Source organism: Melopsittacus undulatus, chromosome 5, assembly GCF_012275295.1.
Source record: "Melopsittacus undulatus isolate bMelUnd1 chromosome 5, bMelUnd1.mat.Z, whole genome shotgun sequence".
NCBI lineage: Eukaryota > Metazoa > Chordata > Aves > Psittaciformes > Psittaculidae > Melopsittacus > Melopsittacus undulatus.
Window position 1 is genome coordinate 47,778,902 of NC_047531.1, and position 27,192 is coordinate 47,806,093.

The following is a 27,192-nucleotide window of genomic DNA, read 5'->3' on the forward strand; positions in this document are numbered from 1 at the left end:
TCCACAAGGTTTCTATTCCTCCTTCCTTGCTTAGCCCCAAACTCAAATGGACAGTTTCTATTTGAATCGGAGTCCTTTCCTTTACTCTCATTTGAGACATTCTTAATTTTCTCCACTATCCCCAAAATCCTGAATGCCCTCTGTTTTTCTCTATTCATTTGTGCAAGATGAGACTGCAGAATAGAAAAGTCTGGCCAGTTTCAGTTAGTACTGTTTCTTGATCCTTTGGGCCCTTTGGTCTCAACTCTGCATATTTTCAGTGTGGCAGACAAAGGTGGAAGACCTACAAGAGTCAGGGCATCCTGTCAAAGGTCAGTGAGAATAAACCAAACACCAGCCTCCCAGTCTTACCTCCCTAGCAGATGCAAAAACTTAAGTCTTCCCTGTAAGAAAAAAACCTTCTTTTTAGTTTCCTTTTTTTTTTTTCTTGCTGTCAGTGAATGAGTGAAAAGAGACACACGAGCTGGACTAGATCAAATGGCAGGAAGCCATTTCTGCTAAAAGCTGACTGACAGGTAGGTCTGGCAAGAATCTGGCCAGTGGTCAAAAAGCAACTCATGGCTGCCCTTCTCACTTCAATTGTATGGAAAGATAAGAAAGATCAATTGCATGCTTTAATTACCAGTGGATTCAATCAACCAGCTCTTTGTCTTAATCCATCAGGGAAGACAGAAATCCATGAAAATATTATTTTATCAGCTTTTTAATTTTAGCAACTATGCAAATACATCCCCGTTATCTGCAGCCATTATATGTTCTGGCAAAACTCCATGCAGCTCTCAGGGTGCAAGCCCAGAGTCATTCAATGTATATTTTTCATATTGTCAGGATATTAAACAGGTGTAATCAAGACACACTGCCCAGAATAAAAAGCAGCACCATCTCCTGCATAAACACCTTATGTTGGACAGACAATACCTTCAGTTCTGTGACAAAAATGTATCTGAAGTGGGATTTTTCTCCTCTAATGGATTTCATGCAAGAGTCCTTATTTTAAAGATGATGAAAGCAGGTAGCAGAACAGTTACAATGATTGATTATTATTAATCAAGTAATGCCTGGAAGGAGACTGCAGGTCTAAAATATTAGATATCACTTGCAAAACAACCCCAGTCAAAACCCCAAAATTTTAAGGGAAGGACTTCTCACCCTTTTAAGACTGAAAGATCTCATCCTGTTTGTATCCAATACAAACCAGAATGCACTTCAATGCAATAGCCAGAGTTGCAGAAGACAGAATCACAGAATCAAAGAATATCTAAAGTTGGAAGGGACCTGGGAGCATCAGTGAGTCCAACTCTCTGTTCCTTGCAGTACTAGCTAAAACTAAACCATATGGCTAAGAGCAATGTCTGGAAGGTCCTTGAACTCTGACAGGCTTGGTGCCTGGGGAGCCTGTCAAAAAAACAGCAAATACATACGAGAAAAAAGATTTAATTCTATGATTCGGAAGGCAATTACTAGCTACTATCCAGCATCTCACCTGTAAAAGCACCTCTCTCTAGACCTAAACTTTCATTGTTTCTGTCTTCAGAGCTTTGCTCTGGTGGGTGAAACTTTTGACAGCTGAAAATACTGCACCAAGAAAGAGGCCATCAGTGGTCAGAACACACATCCATCCAGTTGGTGGAATAAATGCCATAGCCCATTATTAAGTCTCTTGTTTTCTGCAAAAGCAAAAACTTGGCAGGAAAACAAATCATCCTCCATCCTGCACGTCTGGAGGCCAGAGTGGAAACTTCTCATACCGCAATTATTACTTGAAGAAAACAAAAATTATATGAAGCAGTGTGCCATTCTCCAATGGCAAGTATTATAATAGATCAAAACTCCTGAGGACTAAAAAAGCTCCAGGAATACATCTGGGATAAAAAGGATAATAAAGGATAAAGTGTATTACAAGTATGAACAACCAATACTAACAATAACGTAGTATAAGAAGCACTAAATGCAACAGAGGGATGGGGAGGAAGCGTTTTTCTTTGTTACCAGAAAGAGATAAAATGTTTCTTGAATAATGCAGGACTAACTAGAGAAAACAACCTGAAGAAAATAAAGACATTATCGGGAAAGCTGGGCTCCTTCAAAGCAAGAAATATTGAACTTGGTGTTCATGACACCTTCTTGCCTAGGTTCTGATTAAGTATTGGTCGAATACTTGAGATAACAGTGAGTTTACACGAGTGGTGTTTAAATCAAGTGTCTATGTAGCAGGCATGTATCTCTTACACTTCCTGAAACTTTGGGTGTGAGGGCCAAGGTCACCTGCATCACCCTAATTCCAGATAATCTTGTAGTTTCACCCTAAGGACCATCAGATAAAAATGCAGTCAGATAGATAGACTGGTGAACACTGATCCTAAATGACTGGTTAAAACAATACAGATGGAACCATTTTATAAAGGCTTTCAACTGTATCAGCTAAAAACTGCGGAATCCATTCAACTGTGAAAGGGGTCAAACCTGAAGTAATGGAACAGTATATAAGAAAACTATCAGGGGACTGAAATGCTACTGAGTTTTCATCTTTGTTGCTGAAAGGGTGAGACCTAGACACCAGTGTTGTACCATCAGAAAATGAAACTTCTGCAGGATTAAGTCAGTTTGATCTGAAAAGTGGTATCTCCACTAACAGAAATAAAATCACTCGATTTAGAAATTCAAGTGTTCTCATATCAAGTTGATTCAAAAAGAGTTGACTCCATGGCATCTCATTAATAACCTTAGTATGTATCTCCCCTTTGAAGCAGGTACTCATACTCCAAATCTGCCTGAATGCCCTTACCCAGGCTGAGATGGTTTCAGATCTATAAGAGTGACTTCACTGCATGCTTTTGCTACATCAGATGCACAGCATGGCTTGTAATTTCCAGTGATGTGGAAAAGTGTCACACAAAAAGATATGCCCAGGTAAAGATAAATATAATTTTTCACTACGAGACTGATCATTTCAGCCCTCATCCTTCAGAATACTTTCTGCTCACCCTGCCTGCTGGACTTCTCCATGGGAAGGAGCTCACATCTGAACTATCATGCAACACATCTCCAAATTTCAGTTGTTTCTCAGAAACAAGCCAACATCAAGTACATTATAAATAATGAATTCTAACAATTGTGGCTCCCTCATGGTGAATCAAGGGTACTCCTGGAGTCCTTCCAGCCTGCTACCTTTTTTCAGCTTATCCATCAGAAATGGAAATATATGTACTTCAGTTCTTTGTACATCTAAAAGCAAGAATCACTAAACATTTTTATAAGATGCTCACATCAATACCAATAGTGAACAGGAACACCTTGAACAGTCACTGTTGTAACTATCAGTAATCGATTGCCCTATGTCCTTGTAAGCAAGTAAATAGCCATTAAGACCTAAGACCATAGTCATTTTATATCTTCCCAGCTTTTTATCTGTTAGTGCTGGAACACAAACTGCCCATTAACTCACCCCAGCAAGTACTGGGGATATACAAACTATAACCCTTAGGCATATCAAAGTGTTAAATAATTTCTGTATGCCAAATGTCCCGTATTAGGACAGCAAAATGCTTTCATTTCTCATGGATGGATGATGAAGTTCTGAGAAAGCAGTTGCTGTAATGGGGATACATAGCACAAGCAATAGTTGCAGCAGTCAGTTTGAGGAACTGTCTGGTTTTAACTTCTTTTTTTTTCCCAGGGTACCTTGGATATTTTGTCAAACTGAATAATTTTTGGAAAACCTCATGTGTACTTATTTATCTTTTCCTCATTCTCTGCTAAAATAGCCTGCCCTGAAGGTGCAACACGTTGCTGCAATGAGTGATGTTTAAGAAGCCGAATGTGAAACAGGAATCCTTGCTATTCAAATGTCACAGTCAGATACTATGATATAAATGTGGGTGATGTCAAAAAAAGGAGTTGGCTCCTTTTTCCTCACTTCACATATGTTACAAAGAGCAGCTACCCCGGCTTCTTTGTGGAGGTAGTACATAGCGAATGTACTGCTTTTCCCTAGAGCCAAGAAAAGGTGGACATACAGAGAAGCTCACAACAGATAAAGTTATAAAATTAACAAAGAACTTCAGTGTTTCTAAAACACCAGTATAAGGGGGTTATAAAGCCAGGGATGAGGCTTTCTTTTGGAATAGCCAGTTGTGTAGTAGAAGCACTGTACAACAGAACAGAGTATGAAGGCAGACTGGGACCCATGAAAGAGGCCCAGGATACACCTCCTTTCATCACACTGGGCTCCATCCCAGTACACCAAATTCTTACAGTATCAGATCTTAAACTAAGCGACAACATTTGTGAGTATCAGGAGGAATTACACAGATATCTCCATAAAGCTCTTGCACCTTTGGCATCTTGTCTTCCTCCACAAAGTCAGAACTGAGGCTGCTTATGAAAGCTGGATGTCACTAAGCAGATAACAAGTGCTGGAAGTCAGTAACAGCACCATGATTCCCATTCTCATGACCAATTCCTGACCAGCCTCACCGATTTCCACAGCACTTCTTTCATCAGTGCCTGTTTTGAATAGGCATAAATTTAAGACCGGGTGTGATTTTATCTAAAATTACTTTTTTCATATTCTAGGCCTGAGTAACAACAGAAAAAAACATCTAATAATAATTTGTAATGTTGCGTGGCTTTTTTTGTTCTGTGCAGAGAGGGACGGGAGAATAGAGGAAGTACAGCTTAGGCTACTCAGACTGCATGGATAGATTCTGCCCACTTCACAAAGGTTCCACTGTGCTGGGGAGTTTGAATTGCTATCTGTTTCTTTCCCAAGCAGTCTGGAGGAAAATATCTTGGCTTACAAAACCTGATCTGTTAATGTCTAGTCATCTGTACTGAAAACCATGGATAAAAGGCGCTGTTCTTACCGTGTCAGCACTGTGTCATAACCACAAATGTATTTCATTACCTGAGACTTCACGTGTCTAGTATTTAATATGTTCATTAGCAAATACACAAAATCTTTATCATAATTGGAAATTCAAATCTAAAACTAAGCCACACAAGTTATCAAAACCTGTACAAAATGTTTTGATTATAAAGTTTGGTATTCAGAGTCTTCAATTTGCATTTAATTATTTTTTAAAATAATTCTTTAAAACAGAAAGGGAAAGGGCAGGAAGAAACAGCAATCTGTCTATGCCTCTTGTTTCACTGATGTGTAGTAGGCCAGTTTTCAAAAAGACAAAAGGCTTGTGAAATGCAGCAGCATTGCAAGTCCATTATAATATGTGACAGTATTTGACCAAAACCCACAGTGCTGTAGAAACATTTTAATTGATACATACCACTGCATAAATGAATGTAAGCATAAAGAGATGCTGCATTTCACGTCCTGTATTGAATTAAGAGCAATTAGATCTTGCGTATGAAGTGGAAAAGAAGGAAAGTAACATACATCTGCTTAATAACTTTGTGTGTCTGCCTCTGAGGCATACAGTGAACTATTTAACAGATAAACGATGCACTGCCTTTGAACAATACATTATCTGCATGCAGTGCAATGCAAATATAGTCCAACAGTTATAATCCATGATAATTAGTAGGCAGTCACTAGTCTTGTGAAAATAACCTATTATGAATATCTGATTCTGCACCATCCAGTGGAATTGCTTGAATAGGAAGATGGTAGAATGCAGGAGAATGCTGGCCAGTTTTGTTGTTCAAGGCTTTATCAGCATTGTTATCATTGTTATCTTCTGCAGCTGATACTACTAATACTAAACAAATAATTTTCCCACTAAATATCATCTCACATCTTCCCAACTGTCAAAGAGGTCCCTCTCTCCCATATTCAGATTGTGGGATGTGCAGTTCTGTTGGAAGTGTTTGCTTGAACATGGTTCCAAAACTGGCATACAGCAATGTATGATATATATATCTCCACCAATACTATCATTCACCGGAAATGCTTCCACAGGTAGCAAAAAAAAAAAAAATCCCTGGCATTGGATTTGATTTTCATTTGTTGCACAGACACTTACAAACCAAGCATACTTTAAATCATCACTGTCTTAGCATAACTCTTGTGTGGACAATATAGTTGTCAAAGAGGACAGCTGGTAGCTGTCTGGATGAGGAAGGGTGTCACCATGATAAGGGCACTTGCAGGGACATCTTAGTTGGATGCCTAAGTAAAAACTCCATAAAAACACAGTGAGACTCCCTAAAACACAGTTCTGTGCAGTTTTTATGATCAGCTGGTCTGTGGTCTTACATGACCACTGCAAAATATGTATAATCTATTGTTATAGATTACCTTAACCTACATACAGAGATTTTGTAACTATCTTAAGTATGTACAAAACATTGTCCTACATGATCACATCTACACATTGGAACTGCTTATGTTGATGGTCTTATCTTTGCACAGCTGATTAGCTTTGCAGCAGGAACTGTCTGGGAATCTCTGGGACAATCAGGTTCTCCACCCAGGATGTTAATCAACACACTTAAACATACAAATTGGTCTAGGCACAGCAGGAACCACCTGGGAAATCTCAAGAACTGCCTGAAATTCCTGCTGGGCAGCTCTTGTGATAATCTGTCAAATATTTCTTGTGCAGGTAGCCAGCAGTTCAGTCAATCACCTCCTTTCAATTTGGTCTGCTGTCTCAAACCAGTCCTTTATCTCATCTATGCAGACGACTAGCCTGGGAGTTGTGGGACTACTCTGGGAATTAATAACTTAAGTGCACTGGGAGTGCACATAGGCATAGCCTTGAGACCCAGTTACATTACAAATATAATTAAATAATTAAACATTTTTCTGCAGAAGTCTTACAGCCCTTGCCCATCTATCTGACCAAATGATGTCAATGTCTGACCTAATGAACTGCATTCCCAGCTCAGTTGGAAGTGGCTAAGGAGTGACTCATTTCATGCTTAAGTAAAAGCCTAAAGTTAGGTGGTACTTTTGGTATGCATAAGTATCACATATCACATATCACATTTATCACATATCACATTTATCCCAGCTTGGTTTTGATCTCTGGATCACATCACTGAATTTGAGCATGCAAACGTCAATATTTCTGATATGAAATAACTTAAGGCAGCACTTGTAGTGAGATGTGTAGTCTATTGTTTCTGGGAACAGTAAAAGCTGGAATATTGTGGATATATGCAGCAAAGTACGGAGCTTTCCACATTTTACTTCCAGGTCAAATGCTCACCTACTGCAAAAAACAATTTACCATTCCTACCTCCAAGTTTAAAGATTACTTGCAGCATGCATGCTTGTGGTCTGAACTATTTAAAGGAAATGGGTTTTCTGCTTTACTGGTGATGAAGAGACTACATTTATTTGGGCCATCAAGATTCACACAGAGCAGAGCAGGCAACTACTCATTCTACCTTCTGCTTCCCTTCGCTCACCTGATGTTGTCAGCAGTCTGTCAAACAACATCTGGGAAAACAATCTCAACTTATCTGTATTCCACACAACACAAACTGTACTGCTTTATCAGCTGCTCCCTCTGCTCTGGACCAAAGCAGATCACAATGGGTTTAATGTCTATGCTTTCCTATGAGTGAACTGACATGAGATTCCACATCGAACAATGATGTGTGGAATCTCAGTGCTCATGTTGCATATCTTCAATAGTTAGCTCTGAAGTATCCTCATGTGAGACTGAACTGAATAAACCACAACATTCTGCAGCCTAGTATTTGCAAGCCACTGCTGTAATGGGTCTTTTAGATCAATGTTTCACAAGCATGGTTTTGTTTTTTCTTTTATTTAATGTTCAAAGAAGACAATTTTCAGCTTCCAGTTATTTTGTGGGATGCACTGCTATAATAGCTACATCTACTGCATTAGGACCAAAGCTGAGTAACATGACTAATATAACCATACAAAGGGAATCTACATTGCCAAGTAACTTTCCAGTTTGTAGTCACAGCTGTATGTGGCCCCACAAATTTGGACGAGCTATGTGTGGGCCATATTGAGTAGGACAAGAATGTAATCTGCAGCTATGTAATGCCTCAATTACTAACACCATTATCAGCTGCCCACACTTCAAGGATGCTTATTGCTGATTACTACATGCATGTAGCAAGTCTAGTTAATGGGAGAGAGTTGCACTGGCAGTACAGTTCACAATCTGAACAGTTCCTAAGCTGAGGGAGAGCTTTTAACCACAGATCACCTTTGTGGTTACTGGTAAAGCAATAAAGAGGCCAAGATATGCTGGGGGAGGTTATAATTGCCTTAGTAGAACTGGCTGCTAAAATCATCAAGCTAGCTGTTTAAAAGACATATGGACAGAAAGGTTCCATCTCAACTGTTGCTGACCTTTTTCCTAGAGATGCTGTTATCATGGCTCAGCTCCACAGCCAAGTCTCCTCCTCTCCCATCCCATTCCCTATCATGTGCCTCAAGCAAAGATAGGCCTTTCCCTGGCCATCCTTCCCTATGCTCCATCCTTCTTCCAAGCAGGCTGGTGTTAGTTTGGCAGCACTTGCCTCTAGGGAGAGAACGAACACAGGCTCTTTGTGGTGCAGGATGAGCATGAACAGATGTGACACCTTGCAAAGGAAAAATAAGCCTTCTCTAAGTTTCAAAAGAAACATTTGACATGCATAATTCACAGCAGCAGACAAAGTAGACATGTTGGGTTTGGGCCATAGAAATACTGTGATAATCAGTGGAATCTTGTCTTCCCTTTCTTGCAGTGAAGCATCCAGTTTTCCTCTAAAACCCAGGAAAAAACAACACTTACAGCAGAGCCTTATTTTCTGCGCCTTCTTTCAGGACACTGGTTGGCCTGCTAAACAGCAAATATTTTAAGAATTGCAGGATATGTTAAGAAATGTTGCCAAATATTTTAGTCTTCAAATTCTGCCTTTTAAAAAAACCCAACAAACTCTAGTGGATATTGTTGCCATAATTCTAAATAGCTCCTTGAAAAAAACCCCAAACATCTATACTGTATATGGAGCATCTAACATTATGTACTCCCTTTCACTGTCTGACCAGGAACAGGAACAGAACAGGACTTTTCCCATTACTTAAGGGCATAAGCTAACATACCAGCTCCTGCTGCATTGGAAGTATGAGGCTGGAAGTTCATACATATCAAAAAGGAAAAAAATAAACATGAAATGAAATGTTTTCTGTAGCACCTAAAATGCATTCCAAAACAAGAAACCTGGGTAAATGAAAGCTAAGTGAAAATGTTCAAGCTATTGTTCTGTCTAAAACCTTTAAAATGCCAACAATTGGCATTCATTACATGCTTAAAAAAGAACTACTAAGTGTCATTAAAACTGAAACATAGTAAGTATTGTAACACTGTATTCATATATCACTTCAGAGAAAGGTAGAGTTTCTAGTAAACATTCCAGCATCAGCTCTATGTTTTTGAAAAACTGGACAGCATAATACAGTTCTTAAGAGTATGGGTGAAATACATCAACCCAAAACAATCATTAAATCCTCTCTAGAGGCTATGTAGGAAATACTGAGATGAGCTCCTACTGCTGCCTGTAAACTGCTCCTCTGTCTTCTTTGTTAAAACTTGCAGAATGCTCTGGATATGAGCCAGCATTATACCTGGCTTCTTAAAACCCCACTTATATTTACAACTCTTTGCTGTCCTTTGGCAGTGTCTGTCACATTCACCTATGCTGAGTACTACTTGGGTTTTTTTGGCTCCTGAAATCAGGAAAATTGCTTTGCATGCAGTATGCTGAGCTCTGAGCAAGAGTGTCAGACCTAGAAAAACGTATTTATGCATCAATACCTGCATCTGGTAAGAAAGTGGTCCCCAACCTAAAGCAAGACAAGCCCAGTGTTGCTTTAGGTTACCTGCCACATGAAAATTGAAGCTGAGTAGAAGAGGGAGGTACAAAACAAGACTCTGCTCTGTAGCCTCATATCTGCACAGTGTTTGCCTATAAATCAGGAAGTTTGGGATCACTGAAATAAGCTCTCTTGGTTATTATTTACTTAACTAGATTGGACCATACCCAAATGACCAGAAGGAAAACACTAAGAGGTCTGTCTTCCCCAGCTGAGGGCCTAATTAAGCACTGTAAAAACCCTACAATTTGCAGAAAAGCACATGTAACATAGACACATATAAGATTTACAAGATAAACCTCCTCCTTGCTATGAAGCTCTAAAGAACAGAAGGGAGGTCTCTAGCTAATTAGGTTAATACCAGCTTATGTCTTCATGTAGAAGAACCAATAAAAAATAAAACCATCTAGAAACAAAACACTTTTCTCAAGGATCAATTTTTGACTTTTCCATCTTTCTACAACTTTTTGTTCTCAAGATTCTACAACATGGTGTGCTTTGAATTTACCCCTTAATTAGCACAGCAATTTGCTAAATTTTGCTTTTTTCCTTGTTTCAGGGTGTTGTTCAGAACAGTCTGGGAAGTCATTCAAATTATTGTCACCAAACTCAAATGCTAAAATCAGACTACTTCATTCTACCTCCACAGCTAAAAAATGTGCAGCTCAAACTCAGTGCTGTGCCTTCGTGATCTAATTTAAACTTTGTAACTATGAAAAGATAATTACTTTATGCTTTGAGTAAGTGATTTTTTCAAACACACGCACCACCACCACCACCCCCACCCCCCCAAAACTCTCTTCACATTCATTCTTTTGAAAGGGCATCCAGATAAAAAAGGCAGCTATTTTAAAATGTAGTACTAATTCTTCATCAGAATGTGCGCACTTACGGTGTTACACACCCATGCTTAAGGAATGCAGGGAAGTCGAGTGCTTCCAGTAACAGATTTGGGCTTATTGAACAAGATGCTTATGATCCCACCATTGCTACTAGGAAAAAGTACCTTTAGCAAACCATAATGTGATCAGATGCAACTCAACTTGGGCAGCCAGAAACCTCTTGATAGCAGGTAAAATTCTAAGATGCTAAAGAACAGACTCCATCAACAGAGAAACTGCACTGATTTTAGCCATTTAGTATCTTCTAGTTAAGTGTAAGTGGGATTCCAATCATGTGGGTTAAAATTAGTTTTAGCCAGGAAGAATATTTTAGCCAGCAGTTCTCCCAAAAGTCACCAATCCAGAAAACAGAATAAAAAAAGGATGACATGAAGTATATGAACAACATTTGGTTTTGTCTTTCTTTACCTTGAGTTCATCTGCATCATAGAAGTCTATGCGCACAGCAGGGACCATCCATGTCTGGAAGAGAGTCGCCAGGATCTGTTTGGCAATTGCATCTGCGATGAGGTGGAAGTGGAGTGGGTTTCGTCTGATATAAGAAGAGGAAGAAATGCATTAGTTCAAAGGTTTCTAATTCCTGCTGTGAAACGAAAACATCAGAACTTACAAAGCTTTAGCTATATCTAAGGTCTCAAGCTAAAGGTACAACATGTTTGGTGGAGTCCTGCTCTGTGGCCAAAATGCTAAGACACTTACAATTTGAATAAACATGACAGTAATAGAAATACTAGACCATTTTCTGGGTGGTTGTAAATAAACGTAGTTCCCCTGACCTCACTGGAATGTGATTATTTGTAACAGCTAAAGATCTGGTCCCTTCTACCAGCTCCTTAAAAGAAGGACAAGTTAATCCTCTTTGGGGACTTCAGCTGTGAAACTGATTGCTTTTAGTTTCTAGGTCAACCTGCTAATTTATCTTTGTGGTATGAACAGTTTTGAGCAGAGAAGTAGAGGTAGAAAGGAAAGTTAAAAACTAATCATCTGAGTGAGGTGAAATTCCAGGATCATTGAGTTTACACACATCTTTTCAACAAAGCAAACTTGGGGCATCAACAGCTGTCCTATGGGAACACGAAATCAAGTGTTTCAGGTGAGTGCCTTCTAGGTACTGGCACAGTAAGTAGAATGGAGATTGTAAATTTCCCCACATCCCTGTTGTTAAGAAAGAGGGAGGGTTGAAGAAAAGGAGAAAGAATTATTTTCCTCCAAAAACACCAGATGTGGGTTCACCTTTGTTACAAGACTTGAGCTAAGTGAAAAGCTTCAAAACAAGATGAGTGAAGCCAGTATCAGCAAGACTGGCATGGTTTGACAAAGCGTATGGAGTTTTCAACAGTAATGTGAACTTAGACATTACAAATACCATGTTTTAGCTTATTTTTTGAAGAGACAGTAAGCAAAAAAGTCTGATCTTTACTTAGCTTCTGTGGCAGGAGTAGGAAAATTTGCCAGTGGAAGTTAGTCATGATGTGTAGTTTTCCATGTTTATCCCTAGCTTAGGAAACTTCCATGTCAGCAGAGAAGGACAGAGTTTCAAAAGCCACTAAGAAGACAGATGGTTCATGTAGACTTTAGCATTGGCTCAACCTTTCTTCGATTCCTATGTTGGAATAGTAGAGATTTATTTATGTGAAATTTGCAAAGATAAATTAGTGTATACTTGTATTTTTTCATCTAGAAAAAGGAGCATTTAGTGTCAGATGCTGGTTAAAGTGGAAGATAACTGATGTTACTACATTCTGCTGTGTGAACAAGAAGTGAAGGAGTCTATGTTAGTTCAGGCCAGTGTACTCCCATTAAACTTTTGAGATTAACCCAAAAGATGAAGATTATTTCTTTCTCCATTTCCTGCATTATTGGATAAGATGTGTCTTTCTCTTTAGTGCTGTTCTTCTTGCTTTGATGAGTAGCACTGTTTCTCACTGAACAAAGTCCACAAGAAAATGTAAAAATACATATAATGGTTTGTAGGATCATAACACACCACTCAGCAGAAACAAGAGATTGTTGTGAGAAGCAGTGTATGGCTGGATTTTGCAGTGTTAGAAATACTGCACCTGAGATCCAGTACTCATGGATGCCAGTGAAGGTCTTGTATGGGCTTCAAGGGCATCATGATTCAAATAATGTGCTTACAGGTTACATGCTGGTTAGAAGCCTTATGTAGGAGCTAATCATGATGGCAGAATAAATCTACATCTGATCTACGTTTAACTATACCCAAAACACTGCCTTCCAAATAGACAAAGGTCTTTTACCCCTAGCTTGCCCTGGAATGACAGGGGAAGAGGGAAAGGCGAAGGCTGCCAGCTGCTGAGTGTCCCATTACCAAGCTAAAGGGATCACAGCAATTATAACTGCTTCACCAGCCCAGCAGGAGAGAAGAGGAGGACATCCTGGCTCATGCAGATTCCGCAGTAACCAGGCACCTTGCCAAGAAAAAATCGGGAAATAGCAGTGATAAGGAAATACATTTCATTAGCAGAGAAAAGGCCAAGAGAAACAAAGTACAACATCAGTGGCTTTGGGTACTGGCAAAGCAATATCTCTAGGCAAATAGGTGTTGAATATCAACATACACATCCTACACAGGTCCCTCTGCTTAGCAGGGGCTGAGGCCAGTATCTGGTAGAACTATTCCCCAGTTGGTGTTCTTTAGTAACTTCTTTCCCTTTTTTCAGGGTCATTTATCTATATACTGCAAAGTAGAATAAGAAGAGTAAAAAATCAGTCAAAAACAAGAAAGCTGTATTTCTTTCAATCCATCATTTGATTAAATGGAACTGATAGAAAATTTCAAGATGAAACACGCTAGTTGAAAAGAAAAAATCTGATACAAAGACTCAGATCTTCAGTAGCAGTTTATACTTATCTGAATGACCCGAAGTGTATGAAACTTAAATGGGAACAAGTGGGTGACATTTTCTTTAGTTCAGCTCCTACTGGGAAAAAGAAAAAAGGAGTAGTTGTACTCCTACACAGAAATCTCTTTCAAGTTGTTAGCCTCATGGTAGAGATTCAGCTGGAAGGAAAGCATGTGTCAGAGGAAAAGCAAAAGATTATCACTTACAAAAATACATCCCCAAAACAGTGACCCACTGACATCTACAACTAAATGTGCATCATCCACACAAAATTTTACTCCAGACAAGATTTTGGTTATGTGAAATGTGAGGTTTAGCATGGTGCTAGAAGCCAACAGAGCACAGGCTCAAACTTGCAAAACCTTCTGAAGGTAACAGTACTAGCATACACACAGATGACATGTTTTACGTCTTCTGGTCTCTGTAATATGCAAAGCCTAAAAGATAAGGATTACCTCAAAATGTTTATGAAGCAAGTTTAGAAGCTTAAAGATCAAACAATATCCATTGTAAAAGACACAGAAGAGATTCTGTAGGGTGAGAAGTCTTTCTTAAGGCATATGTGAAAGGGATGTCATCATTATTTGCTAACACAGCTGAATCACTGTCTCTAATAATTAGGGGTGACAATCAGGATATTGTGAGGGATTCCACTGAAAACGACATATAATTAGGCTCAGATGTTTTGCTGTACCATTTGATCTAAGTGAAAACTATTCCATTCTTCAGACTGGTCCTCATCCATGACAGAGCTATTTTGGGACATGGAGTTTATAAAACTGAAATCAAACTCTATTGCTCCTATGATAAGTGAAGGGATAGCCATGTGGAAAGCTATTCTTTACAGCCATTTAGCAGCTATAGTTTTGGGAAAGGTGGGGGATGATACCCGAGTCTTCCAGAGGAAGGCTTGAGTCCCTCACTTGGGTATACAAAGAAGGATGGCACAGCCTTTGAAGAAACGAGCAGCTGAAGACACCGAAGCTTGCTAGTGGAAACTGAGTGGCATGAAACTTAAAAAATATGATGCTCTGGTTAAAGAAAAACCCAACTTCATTCTGTTGTGAAGGTAGATGAAGTTGTGAAAAGGATCTCAATGAAGTTGGTTCCTGCAATAGCAGGGGAGTTAATGAGATGACTCAACAGATTTTTTCCAATTCGATGAGGCTCAGGACTTCAGTGCAAGACATCTTTCTTGGGTTGAAGGAAACCTGGAATCAGGTCTCAGAGGAAGGGATGACCAATATAAACTTTCTCTTCTCTCACTCTAAATACAAGGCAGACTTCCTTTGACTTGAATTTCTCCAACTAACTCAAAGCACAGTTGTGTCTTGTGTTTACTTTTAATGCATATATTACCCCATATAACTCATGTTCCACTGGTCATGGCAACAGAAGGGAAGATCCACACACAGTAGAGGTTGGTAGTATCTTGTACTACTAGAAAGTACTATACTGTAAATCACAAAATCACAGAACAGTTAGGGTTGGAAAGGAGCTTAAGATCCACCTAGTTCCAACCCCCCTGCCATTGGCAGGGACACCTCACACTAAACCATGTCACCCAAGGCTTTGTCCAACCTGGCCTTTAACACTGCCAGGGATGGAATATTCACAACCTCCCTGGGCAATCCATTCCAGCACCTCACCACCCTAACAGTAAAGAATTTCTTCTTTATATCCAATCTAAACCTCCCCTGTTTAAGTTTCAACCCGTTACCCCTTGCCCTATCACTACAGTACCTAATTAATAGTCCATCCCCAGCATCCCTGTAGGCCCCTTTCAGATACTGGAAGGCTGCTATGAGGTCTCCACGCAGCCTTCTCTTTCCAGGCCGAACAGCCCCAACCTTCTCAGCCTGTCTTCATATGGGAGGTGCTCCAGTCCCCTGATCATCCTCGTGGCCTCCTCTGGACTTGTTCCAACAGTTCCATGTCCTTTTTATGTTGAGGGCACCAGAACTGCACACAATACTCCAAGTGGGGTTGCACAAGAGCAGAGTAGAGGCGCAGGATCACCTCTTTTGACCTGCTGGTCACGCTTCTTTTGACGCAGCCCAGAATACAGTTGGCTTTCTGGGCTGTGAGTGCACACTGAAGCTGGTTCATGTTCATTTTCTCATCGACCAACACTCCCAAGTCCTTCTCTGCTGAGCTGCACTGAATTTCCTTTTTGCCCAACCCGTAGCTGTGCTTGGGATTGCTCCAACCCAGGTGCAGGACCTTGCACTTGTCATGGTTAAACTTCATGAGGTTGGCATCAGCCCACCTCACAAGTGTGTCAGGGTCCCTCTGAATGGCATTCCTTCCTTCCAGCGTATCCACCAAACCACACAGCTTGGTGTCATCGGCAAACTTGCTGAGGGCACACTCAATTCCATTGTCCATGTCAGCGACAAAGATGTTGAACAATACTGGTCGCAACACCGATCCCTGAGGGACACCACTCGTTACTGATCTCCAGCCGGACATTGAAATGGTGACAGTATATGCAATTATGGAATAGGAAAGGTCAATATATGACAGATTTTATAAACTTCACCTACAAAATCAACAGGGTTTAGAAAATTCCCAGAATTCAGATGAATTTGTTAAGTCAAGGTTTCTAGTATTCCAGGTTTCAGAACAGACAGCTCTTGAATTCTGAGCACCAGGTCTTCTTGAGAATTTCTCTCAAGTTCCCAAAATACTTAATCTCATTCACCTCAAAGATTTGAACATCTGAACTTTTATGAAATACAACTTTTCACAGTTTCTGCTACATGGAAAATGCTGATGCTCTAATGTCTTAATGCATAAGAATTCCTTTTCAAAGTATTGGTATTTCCCATCAGTGGAAAGTCAAGGTTTTAACCACTTTATTTAGAAAGCTGCAAATCTTCATATATCAAATTATTTCCACTTATCTTGAAATCAGAATGCTATTTGACAGAGTAAACCATATGTAAAGAGCACCCATTTATTTTCTTAAATTGCTTTCCTCAAAAGTGAATGAAATGATATTTTGGCCAAGATTTTTAAGCATGGATGCTTAAATATAGGCTCTTAGGCCTAAATATAGAAGCTGAAATAAATGCTCTCATTTTCAGAATTGCTGAGGTCCTATGAAGTTAGTAAAATGTAAAGAACTCAGTAATTTTCAAAGTCAGATTAGGAATTTAGGAGCCTTTTAAAGGTACTCATTTAATTTCTTTTTTTAAAAAAAATCATCATGTCTTATCTTTGTACGTCAAAACTTCTTATCCTTCATCAGAGTTTTGATCTGCTTGCTCAAGCATTTGTGGTCCATTCTTTTTGAATAGCCACTGCCACAGACTTAAATACAAAAATCTACAATTGAAAAAAGGGAGTACTGAACCAAGGCTCACTCTTCCCTTTAATATTATTCCATAGCTCAACTGTTAGCAATTTAAAAAAAGCAGCTGCTTGGTTGCACAGTTCTATGTCCACAACAGAGGAATTTTATTTTCTAAGCATATAAAAAGATCAGTAGCCCAGGGGGTTTATTTCCAAAACCCATACTTTATTAAGGGAAGCACAACAAGGTAATACCTTTTATATCTGTAACAAATGGTTACAAGAACTTCAAACAGAAATTATAAAAGGCAGCTTGGGAATTTTTTCTTTTTCCTAATGCCCATACGACAATCCCTTTCTCATACAGGGAGAATTTTAATGTGAAAATCATTAAGATTTTTCATACCTCTTCACATCCAGTATTGATTAAAATGCTCCCCAAACTACTGGACAGATCATAAAGATGCACTAGCTGCCTCATTCATGGATCTTTTTGCTTTTTGTTAACTTATAGAAGCACTTTGGGAAATAATAAGAGATTCCATGGGCAGATTTTATTTTTTTTTAAACACTGTTTTCTCCATGATGCCTCCACTGTTATGACAGCTAGAAAATACAAAAAGTGTGTATTATTGATGAATCTATATGGATCAGAGAAACAAGTTCACGCTTTATATGCTTTGCCAGAAGAATCTCCCACAAAACAGACTGAATATTAGAAAAGTTGGAAATAATGACAGAGGTTTTAAATTCTCAAATTAATTCCATTAAGGCAAAGTGGTCTCCATGGAATACAGCCATTAGATTACATAAGCTTTAATTACCAGCCAGTGTTGACTTGTGACTCTTAGTTGGAAATTACATGTCACACTTTTTATTTAATTTAGATTTTCATTTGGTTTGCCTTATTCTTCCAAGAAAAAAAACCAAAAACGCAAAAAACCCCCACATTTATTGTACATACAGCAACGTATAACACAGTTTCATATCCTAATCTTATAAAAGCTTAGACTTATGCTGAACTTTAAATTTACAAGCAAACTCCTTGAAGCGAAGAGGCTACTTTGTATTAGAAAGCATTTGTCTGGTTGCCTGGTTTTGTTTACACTAAAAAAACCATCACCATTACTATGCTCCTATTCCTATATGATAGATGAAGCATGCAGCTAAAGTACCCATAATGTGTTCTCCAAAGAGTGACTAACACAGGAAAAAAGGAAAAACAAGCCAGTATTAGCTGGCACAAAAGAGAAGGTAATTTTTCACAGATTCTCAGGCTGACCTAACTGCCAGCAACTTGTTATAATTGTGTAATTTTGGCCTTTGTTCCCAAATGAAACATGGTGTTTAGCATGTCTTTGGAAAAGATAAAAAGTACATTAAAAACCATTTTATCTCTTACTTGAGTTAAGACTTACCTAAGCAGAGACAGAAATGATCTTTGCAAAATGAAACTGTAACTCATGGGCTGCTTCCATGGCACTCTAAACTTTATAATTTTCAGAAATTAAGTGAAACATTGAAAATTGCAAATATAGTTTGGACTGATATTTGCAAAAGTTTTAAGGAGAGTTATTAGTCACTTTATTAGGATACTTCTTCAGCTTTGAAAGAGAAATACAAATGCTTTCATACTACTACATGCAGTTTCCAAAAGCACTTGCATTTAATTTTGCCAATTTGACCACTATTTTTAGTGTTTAGTCTTCTGCTTTGGAAAAACTGAAGTTGCACTGAGGACACAGCAATATGAGCTTGGCTGTGTCAAATTGACTCAGATGTACTTTTTGTTTCTAATCCTGCAACAGATTTCTAAAATCTGTCATAATTAGGAACTACATGACCAAGAAGGAAAGCAGGAAAGCTACAGACTAGGGACTAAGAACTTATCCTACAAGCCTCCCTCTGTGCAGCACTGCCAATGCATATTTATCAGACTCTGCAAACCCTGCACTATCCCAGATCTGCTGAGTCTCCTCCCGAGAACAGACTGTCAGTTATGTCAAACTGGGTGCTAAAAGCTGCTGGGATTCTGTGGCTTGAGCATACGTTTTCTAAAGACAAAACTGAAATCAAGTTCCTTTTCTACTGGGAATGAAACACATTTCTGAACCATGAAGTTCTTATAAGGAATCAACCACACCACTCCTTTTCCCCTCTTCTTCCTACTCCCTAGAACCTAAAGACAGATATATATTCTCAAACAGTTCCAACAAGTAGCTTGCCTAAGTCTTACGATATATATGGTATGACTAGAATCAGAAACTTGCTTTTTTAAACCGGGGGAGAACTGAACTGTTCAATATGCAGGATTTGCTGTATATTCATGCAAGAGAGAAGAGACAGCATACTACATCTATAGAAACTCCTGCAGTTTTTATTCTTAATGACCCAGCACCCCTGCTGTTTTGTGTCCCTCTAGTTCAAAGTTGGGGGTATAACAAACATATTAATGCATGAGGGGAAGATTAGACTGACATGACCTCCTTTTCTCAGAATCTTCCTATTAGAGAAGTAGGGATTCCCTACAGAAGTAGGGAATTTAGGTACCTCTTTTTGTCTCGAAATGCACAGCTGAAACACACTTTAACTAGTAAACTAGATGGAAACACTAATAAATGTTCATGACATCTACATGAATTCCAGACAGATTCACTAGAATCAGTGCTCTTACAACAAACACCAAGTGGAGCGTAGCAGGAACAAGTTAGGCTATTAAGAGTGGTTACTTTGAAGGCCAGTTGTTTAACCAGTAGACAGTATTCAGGGTGTTGCAGGCTAGGATTGAGATGTAATGCTACAGCTACCCAAGGAGAACCCACACTGTGCCTGGCTACATACCAACAAACACAATTTCTACACAAGCATCTCTCAATTACACAATGCACTCTTGTTGCAGGCAGATTCTTCACTGGCTGTCATCAGGTTTGGCTGAACACTGATCATCAGAAACTTCAAAAAAGGAAAAAAAACTTTCTTTGACAATATGTTTGAAGGCACATTTGTTGTGTTCCTGCAAAACTGTATTTGAGATTGAATGTGGTGATCCTACAAATGATTCTGCAAATTCTAATTTTAGGGATTAGGATACGATTCGGAGAAATAGAACAAGCAAATTTCTTCTCCAATGGAAACGTACAGTCCTTTCAAATGTCTTGGCTTATTGGACAATGACAGCTAGGATGCATTTCCTTTTGCACATAAAGCAGTTAGAAGAGGCATCTGCATGCCTGTTCTCACTGAAAATCCTCAAGTCAGATACTGAACTTGCTACTGATGTCACGAAGCACGCCACTACTTAAACCAACCACCTCCAACTCCCTTAACTCATTCCTCTTAATGCAGTGTCATGACCTCTCTCCATCCTTAATTCCTACAATTACATAGATCCTAGGAACTAAAAGAAGCTTTCTCTCCAGTCATCATAATTTTTGAAGTGTATACTGGTCTCCAAGATATTATTGTTTGCACTTGGCAACCAATACAAGGAATCTTGGTTCAAAATAATTTTTTTAGCTGAAGTTGTTTCTTGTTCATTGATAATTCTCCAGATTTCTTCACCACTGCCAGGCCAAAGATAAAGATCCAAGAAAGGAGGATTTGTGAAGCATGGGCCTCTGCACATGTAGCCAAAGCATCAACAAATGCTTAAGAAGCCTGTGTTTTATAGATGATAAGGAAGAAAGGTCTGTAAGAAGCTCTGTCTCTTTGAGAACATATTCCCTTTATGGTGAACAATTTAATGACTAGTTACAAAAGGTAGTTCTAGGCAGGAATGGACTCAGATTTTTTCTATGTATGTTTTGAATAAACAAGTGAGATAGGTTATCTTGAATGTAATTAACTGTACTAAAGTTTCATTAGCTATACTGGACTTTATCACCTCTGTTGAGCTAGACAAATCCTTTAAGATGAGCAGTACTGTTAGTCAAAAAGCAATATGTTCTTGACGAGGGCAGAATCCACCAGACGTAGCTATGCCAATGTTGATCCCCTTTGTTTTGGCTACAAATTTTTAATTAAATATATTTGCAAATTACATAATTCTGTCATTATATGACAGAATTATTTATATGTTTGTTAATTGCTCAGATGAGTGGCTTTTATAAAACAGGGACCTTCCCTTTAAGTAACACAGGGAGAGATTGTTTAAAGCTGTGAGCTGTGAGATTCCTATTATTTACAGAACAGATTAGAGTCTTCGCAAAATGGATGCAAGCACTAGGAGACAAAAACCTTGTAAAGCTAACCACTCATGGTGGTGAGGATAAATCCTGTCACCATAAAAAATGCGTATTTGCTAGAAATCCCTTAGAAACAACAATCAAAATAGATAGTACCCCCCACCCCCTTTCAATATAAAGCCAGCTTACACTGAATAATTCAGAAGTCTAATTGGAAATAGATACAGTTTTAAAATTTAACAAGATTTTAGGATTCAGAAAAAATCTGCACAGAGCATGATACAGCTTTTTACTGTTTTGCTTTTCTTATGTTTATTTCAGCATTGTTTTTCTTTTCCTAGCCCTCATCTAACATGAACACACTGCTTCTGGAAAGACTGCAAAGTCTATGTGTTGACAGTGAAATTTGCTCTCATATTTTGAAGACTTTCCCCTCTCCATCTGCATTCTAGCCAACCTCTTACACGATATTTACTGAGACTTTTTCCACGTTGTACAAGGTGAGCATTTACACTCTTTTATGAAACTTACCAAAAATGGGTAAAATTTAAAATGGTGTACTAAAACAGTTGTAAGGGATTGATGACTAAGGCTATTCCAGCAGAGGACTGGAGGCAAACATAAGGAGTAATGTGGGGGACTGGAAAGCTCTACTTCAGCTAGCTATAAGAAGATCTTAGCACATGACACAAACAAGAGTCGATCTCCCTGGTACAAAATTGCAATTCAGAATAGAGCAGTGTATTGAACCTATCACCTTAGTACACTCTTTATACTCTGTGCATGTTTTATTAGTCTATTTGCCGTGTTTGAGTCAAACAGTCTGATCCAGTTTCTGAAACACTGTTGGAAAACATCTCTGAGAGACACTACTAAACTGGACAAGGGAATAACACATATGCCCAAAAGCATTTCTCTTTTCTGGAGATGCTATTTACTAAGAAAATTGGTTATTTTGACTTCATTGTATATTTATGCCTCCCAGATTCGGGATCTAACCATGCTCCATGGGTTAGAATCAGGTTGCAAAGCCTTCTGAAGGGGCTGCAAGTAGCCCTTCCAAAGGCAGACACGCAGTAAATAATTAATAAAACAATACTGACTGTAGTAAGAAGTTTACATAAAAAATAAATGTCTAAATGGGAAGCTGGAATAGTCAAGTAATCAGTGTCTATTTATGTTTATGGATTTTATATTACCATCTACACCTGCGCTGTAAACTGATACCAGAGATAGGCTAAATGAATACAATGCTGCTATTACAATTACTATTATTATTTTACAACAGTCAGGAGTATGCAGATGATTTACAGTACAGAGAGATATTGCCCCTATTCCCACAATACAACAGAAGTAAGCAAGTAAATCTCTGATCCCCCTAATTAACTGTAGAAATCTTTACATAGGTGAATTTACTTGTGGTGGGCACAAATTCCATGCTTTTTTTTCTTCCATTGAAAAAGGAACCAGGGAAATGAATATGACTCTCTTTTGAAGTAAGAGAATAAATGCAAAAGAGCTTGCTTAGTTACAGCCAGACATACAATATACAAGAAAAGAAAGCTACCTTTACCTGTGAAATAAGACAGACTTGACAAGCGTGACAACATCCCGACTGGCATTGTACCCTGCACAAACAATGGCAACGTGGATAGTCTGTGGGAGAAAAGGAACAGAAAGAATAAAAATTAAGGCCTGCTCCTGTGTTCTATCATTCCTTAAGGACAGCACATACATGACAGTGCTATTATTTAGTGTGGCGATTGTTAAGGATTTGAGTGGGTGTCTTGCAGCTGTTTGCAGCCCACTTGAGGCAGTTTGTTAAAAACATCCTAATTGAGTTATAACACCATCATCATTCCAAAGTCATTACTGTCCCTAAATTGCATCAGATGTCTGAACAGAATTGCATTTATTAGCTAAGAGCGCATGAGCATATGTGTGTGTGTATGTATGTACTCCCCCAGCCACTTAGCAGCACACAAAATTCTGATTTTGCAAACATGCAGATACTTCAGCCTTCTGAAGTTTAAAATTATATCTGACAATTAGAAGCAGATCTGCTCTTAGAAATTTTGCATTATTTCCATCCTAAGAACATCTGCAAGCTCTGATGGATAAGCATGAAAGGGACAATTGGTTTGCCAGTGGCAGGCTGCATCACAGGGACAAGATCAGACACGAGCTGTGAACATGGGTGGTCATTTCCCTGCCTGTGACTACTGTTATGTGCTGTACTGGGCAGTGATAATGTGAAGTTAAATACACCCCCCCCACATACACACATTCTCCCCACTCCAGCACCTTGGTAAATTATCACTTATTCTGTGCCTCCCCTGTGGTATGAGGCAGAGGTTTACTCATTTCTTCAAGAGGAAAGGGAAAAGTGAAAAGGCACTACTAGTCATTATTATTAAAGTTGTAAGTAATAATTTGAAAAATGCTGCTAAGTTATTCTTCTCTAGTGTTAAAATTAGCCACCGCTATTCCCTGGGGACAAAAGAAAATTAATCTTAGCAAGTTTTGACTCCAGCTTCTGCATTTTTCTGTTTCTTTGTGGTCACAGAAATGAGGAAGAGTTTACCACGCTGGCAGCACAAAGCTGCGATTGGGGACACAGCTGTGAAACTGCAGGGAAGCCTCATTTGGCTTCCATTTGAAGCTTGGTTAGCTGGTTTCTCACACACACAGCTCTCATTTTCCACAGAAAGCCCACTAAGCAGAGAGCAAATGAGGAATTCTGTCTCCTCACATAGTGAGATTCCCAAAGTCTGGCTTGTTACAGAAGCAGATTTAAACAGGAGGTGGAATGAGTTAGGCATGTCTAAGGAGTCCATACCCCAACCATTAACACTGCCTGGTACAGGGCACAATTCGAATCATGTAACTGTCAAGTGGCTGTGCCATTGTGCAACCTCCCCATGAACATCGCAGCTGCCTCCAGCCATAGTGTGCCTCACAAGCTGAGGCACATTGAAAATGTGGGGTTTTAAGAGGACTTGAATTAATAAGGCAACCGCCTGTCCAGAGAGGTGTGAAAAAGAAAAGCTATTGCAGTACACTCCGGCAACAGCTCTGTGAGGTATTCAGCACTTCAAATTTATGTTAAAGCCAACTGGAGTTGAGCATGGCTCAGCACTTAGCAAAAAGATTGTGTTTCTCTCTTGTGATAAAAGTACGGGCGAACAGATGCTGCTTATTAATGTCTTTTATTGCAGCTGCATTTTGCACCATACTTACGCACATAGGTGCACTGGTTCCTGTCCCTGCACACACTGCCTCCTCTCTGTTCACCACCTCATCTTTCTCAGGCTTTTGGAAGATCTAGGATCCTTCCCTTCAACACCGCTTAAACCCAAATTAACTGAGAATAGTCTCATGCCTGCTTTAAACCCTTCACCTGAAGACACTGGACCAGAAACAAACATTTTATGGGTTTTGACAGAATGGCACTGTTAACATCTTACACCACCTCTACTTGTCAGAAAAGCTCTCCTTGCGAACTCTCTCTCCATCTTCAAACTCTCCTCAAAATCAGAGTTTATTCAGTCGACTTGCCCCCTTTACTTACCTAACTCAGTTTGTTTCAAAATTAAAAGCATGTGCTTTCCTCACTGTCTTCTAGCAGGTGCTGTTGTTTTGCATGCTGTTCCAGCCACAGCACAGAGAGAAGACAGCACTTGCTGCTCTTCTTTGTGTCCTGCAGTTCAAAGACACAGGCATCCATACACCTTCTACTCAGCCTCTCTGCAGTGTTTTGATATTACGTATAACTTGTATTCCTGCCTGCAATGAGCCCCAAGTAAGAGCAATAATCCTCAGAGAATAAAAATCTAGTCTTTTTTTCCCCCCAAGTTTTAGCCTGCAGCATGCTGCAAGACTCTATCTGTTCCTCTCCTTTTCTTGATTCACTTTCCTCTCCCTCACTGTTTAACTGTTAAACAGGGAAGTCAACATGAGGTCATCCACCTGAACTGTCTGCACATGTTTGCATCCTAATGAAAGGAATGTTTATTTCCAGTTTTCTCCATGCTTGTTCCAAATACGTGTTTGGAGAGAGAGCAGACTGATTATAGGCAAATCCTAGCAAGACAGGGCAACAGCAGCTGGCAGAAGGAAGCACTTCAAAGAACTTACATTCTCCTGAGTATACTACTGTAAGCTTTAGCTCCCGGATTATAAAATGGTTAGCAACATCATAGCTCTCTCAAAATCCTCATTCTCCATCTGGAGATAGCTGGAAGACTGTAGCTCCATCCCACCAGAACTCTGCACTGCAATTCACACAAGTTCCAGACTTGATGACTGCAACACCTAGGAGTGAAGCCACCTTCCACAACATGGAAGGAGCCTGCCTTGTTGGTTCAACCTGACTCTCCAAACTTCTCACACCAAGGCTCTGCACGCTGCACTTGCTCCTCGCTGTTTACAGCCCATGATAATTCCAGTTGTCTAACTCTAGCCTACACATTCAAAAGTCACTGCAGGACTAAACTGAGCTCCTTGATAGTGTCTAGCCTCCTACAATACTCTTTTTCAACTAAATGATAGACATGTTCATCACTAATAGATGTTGCAAGAAGTCTGGACACAGGCCATTCACTGGAGCTGCTTCTAGACAATGGAACTCGTTGCAACAACAGATTAAATGATGATACTTTTTGCTTTCCAGACTCAATGAATTCTCCCTCTGTTTATACATACAGATATGAATAGATAATCAAAACACTGTGGAAGTTAACCATGCTGTTCTTCCTACAGGTTGTGGATCAGGAACACAAACAGAACTATTTTTGGTTTTAAATAGTTTAGGGAGCACTCAGGCAAAGGCACTTAAACGCATCTAAGGAAGTTAAACTTCAGCAAAGGAAGTTTAAATAGCACCAAGGTGCATGCTAACATAGTTTAGGAACCATTTATTTAGCCACTAGAGACCAGTGTAGAAAAACTGCTTCTGAGAGCAGTATGTAATATAAGTCTGTTCTGGGGTAATATTAATGGGAAGAAAATACCCAAGATCCCATACTGAAGAGGAGTATATGGTGCCTAGATAAACAGATGTTATTTTTTTCCTCCTCAGGCTACTTTTTAGAATGGTGAAATAATGAGCTTAACAAACTGCAATTAGTTCTTATAGCTGAAAGTAATCTCTGGTAAAGCATTTCATACTCCAATAATTTTCCAGTAGCACTAGCCAGGCCTTCCATTGTGGTTACTTAATCCTTCATAGATAATCATTAAATGTGATTAAGAGATATTAAAAGCATGTTACAAAATGTAAATATGCTACAAATGGTTCCCAGAGGCGGGTAACATCTGCTTTTCCTGTGCTACAGTGTTGGAGTTGGTGGGGCCCTGTTCTTTGTGGTTCTGGAGTACTACACACTTAAAACTATTGAGCAACGCAGTTAAGATTAGTGACAATACAAATATGCCTGTAAAAATGTTTCAGAGGTTAAGCACTCTGCTAATCTACTAAATGCTATGCTGCCAATTAACTCTTTTCTAATATATAGTCTCTTTTTAAAATATTTATAAATGCACACTTAATTCAAACTAAATGTCCAGTTTACTGAGGCATAAGCTGGAAAGATACTGGGCCAACATCACAGGAGAGTCAAATGATTGTCAGCTTCCATCAGCGTTATGGTCTCCTGAAGCCTGCTATTCGTTCTTACATCTGTGTAAGGACTACTCTTACTTATCATAGGACCACAGAATAGTTAGGGGTGGAAAGGGCCTTAAGATCATCTAATTCCAACCCCTCTGCCATGGGCAGGAACACCTCACACTACACCATCTCACCCAAGGCTTTGCCCAACCTGGCCTTATACTTAGAGCTTGTGTTAAAATTGTCTCCTGCTGGGACAGCATGACTGGGATCTGCTCCCTCCAGTGAGAAGGGTCTGTTTGGAAATGCTTCTCGCAATATAATGCTGGTCCATTTTGTAACATCAGAACAGCTCTCCTGTGATGCAATAGAGTAAGAAGCAGTGGTTGGAATGCAACAAGCCCACCACTATCTGATATAGATCAAAATTATTATCCCACAGATTATGCTTTATCAGAGATTTAATGTTCATTCATTGTAAATGCATTTTCAAATGCTTTTATCATCACTAAAGACCATCCCAAAC

General features: G+C 39.2%; 1 protein-coding gene across 3 annotated transcripts in view; it reads right to left on the reverse strand.

The window, feature by feature from the left end:
• LARGE1 (LARGE xylosyl- and glucuronyltransferase 1) overlaps positions 1-27,192 on the reverse strand; it is a 278,913-nt gene that overhangs the window by 110,871 nt on the left and 140,850 nt on the right. For all 3 annotated transcript variants that reach the window (XM_034063061.1, XM_034063062.1, XM_031050097.1), the window contains 2 exons: positions 22,629-22,711; positions 11,116-11,239 (listed from right to left, as the gene is read on the reverse strand). In XM_034063061.1, coding sequence (XP_033918952.1) covers positions 11,116-11,239; positions 22,629-22,711 — 207 coding nt within the window. The remainder of the gene's footprint in view (positions 1-11,115; positions 11,240-22,628; positions 22,712-27,192) is intronic.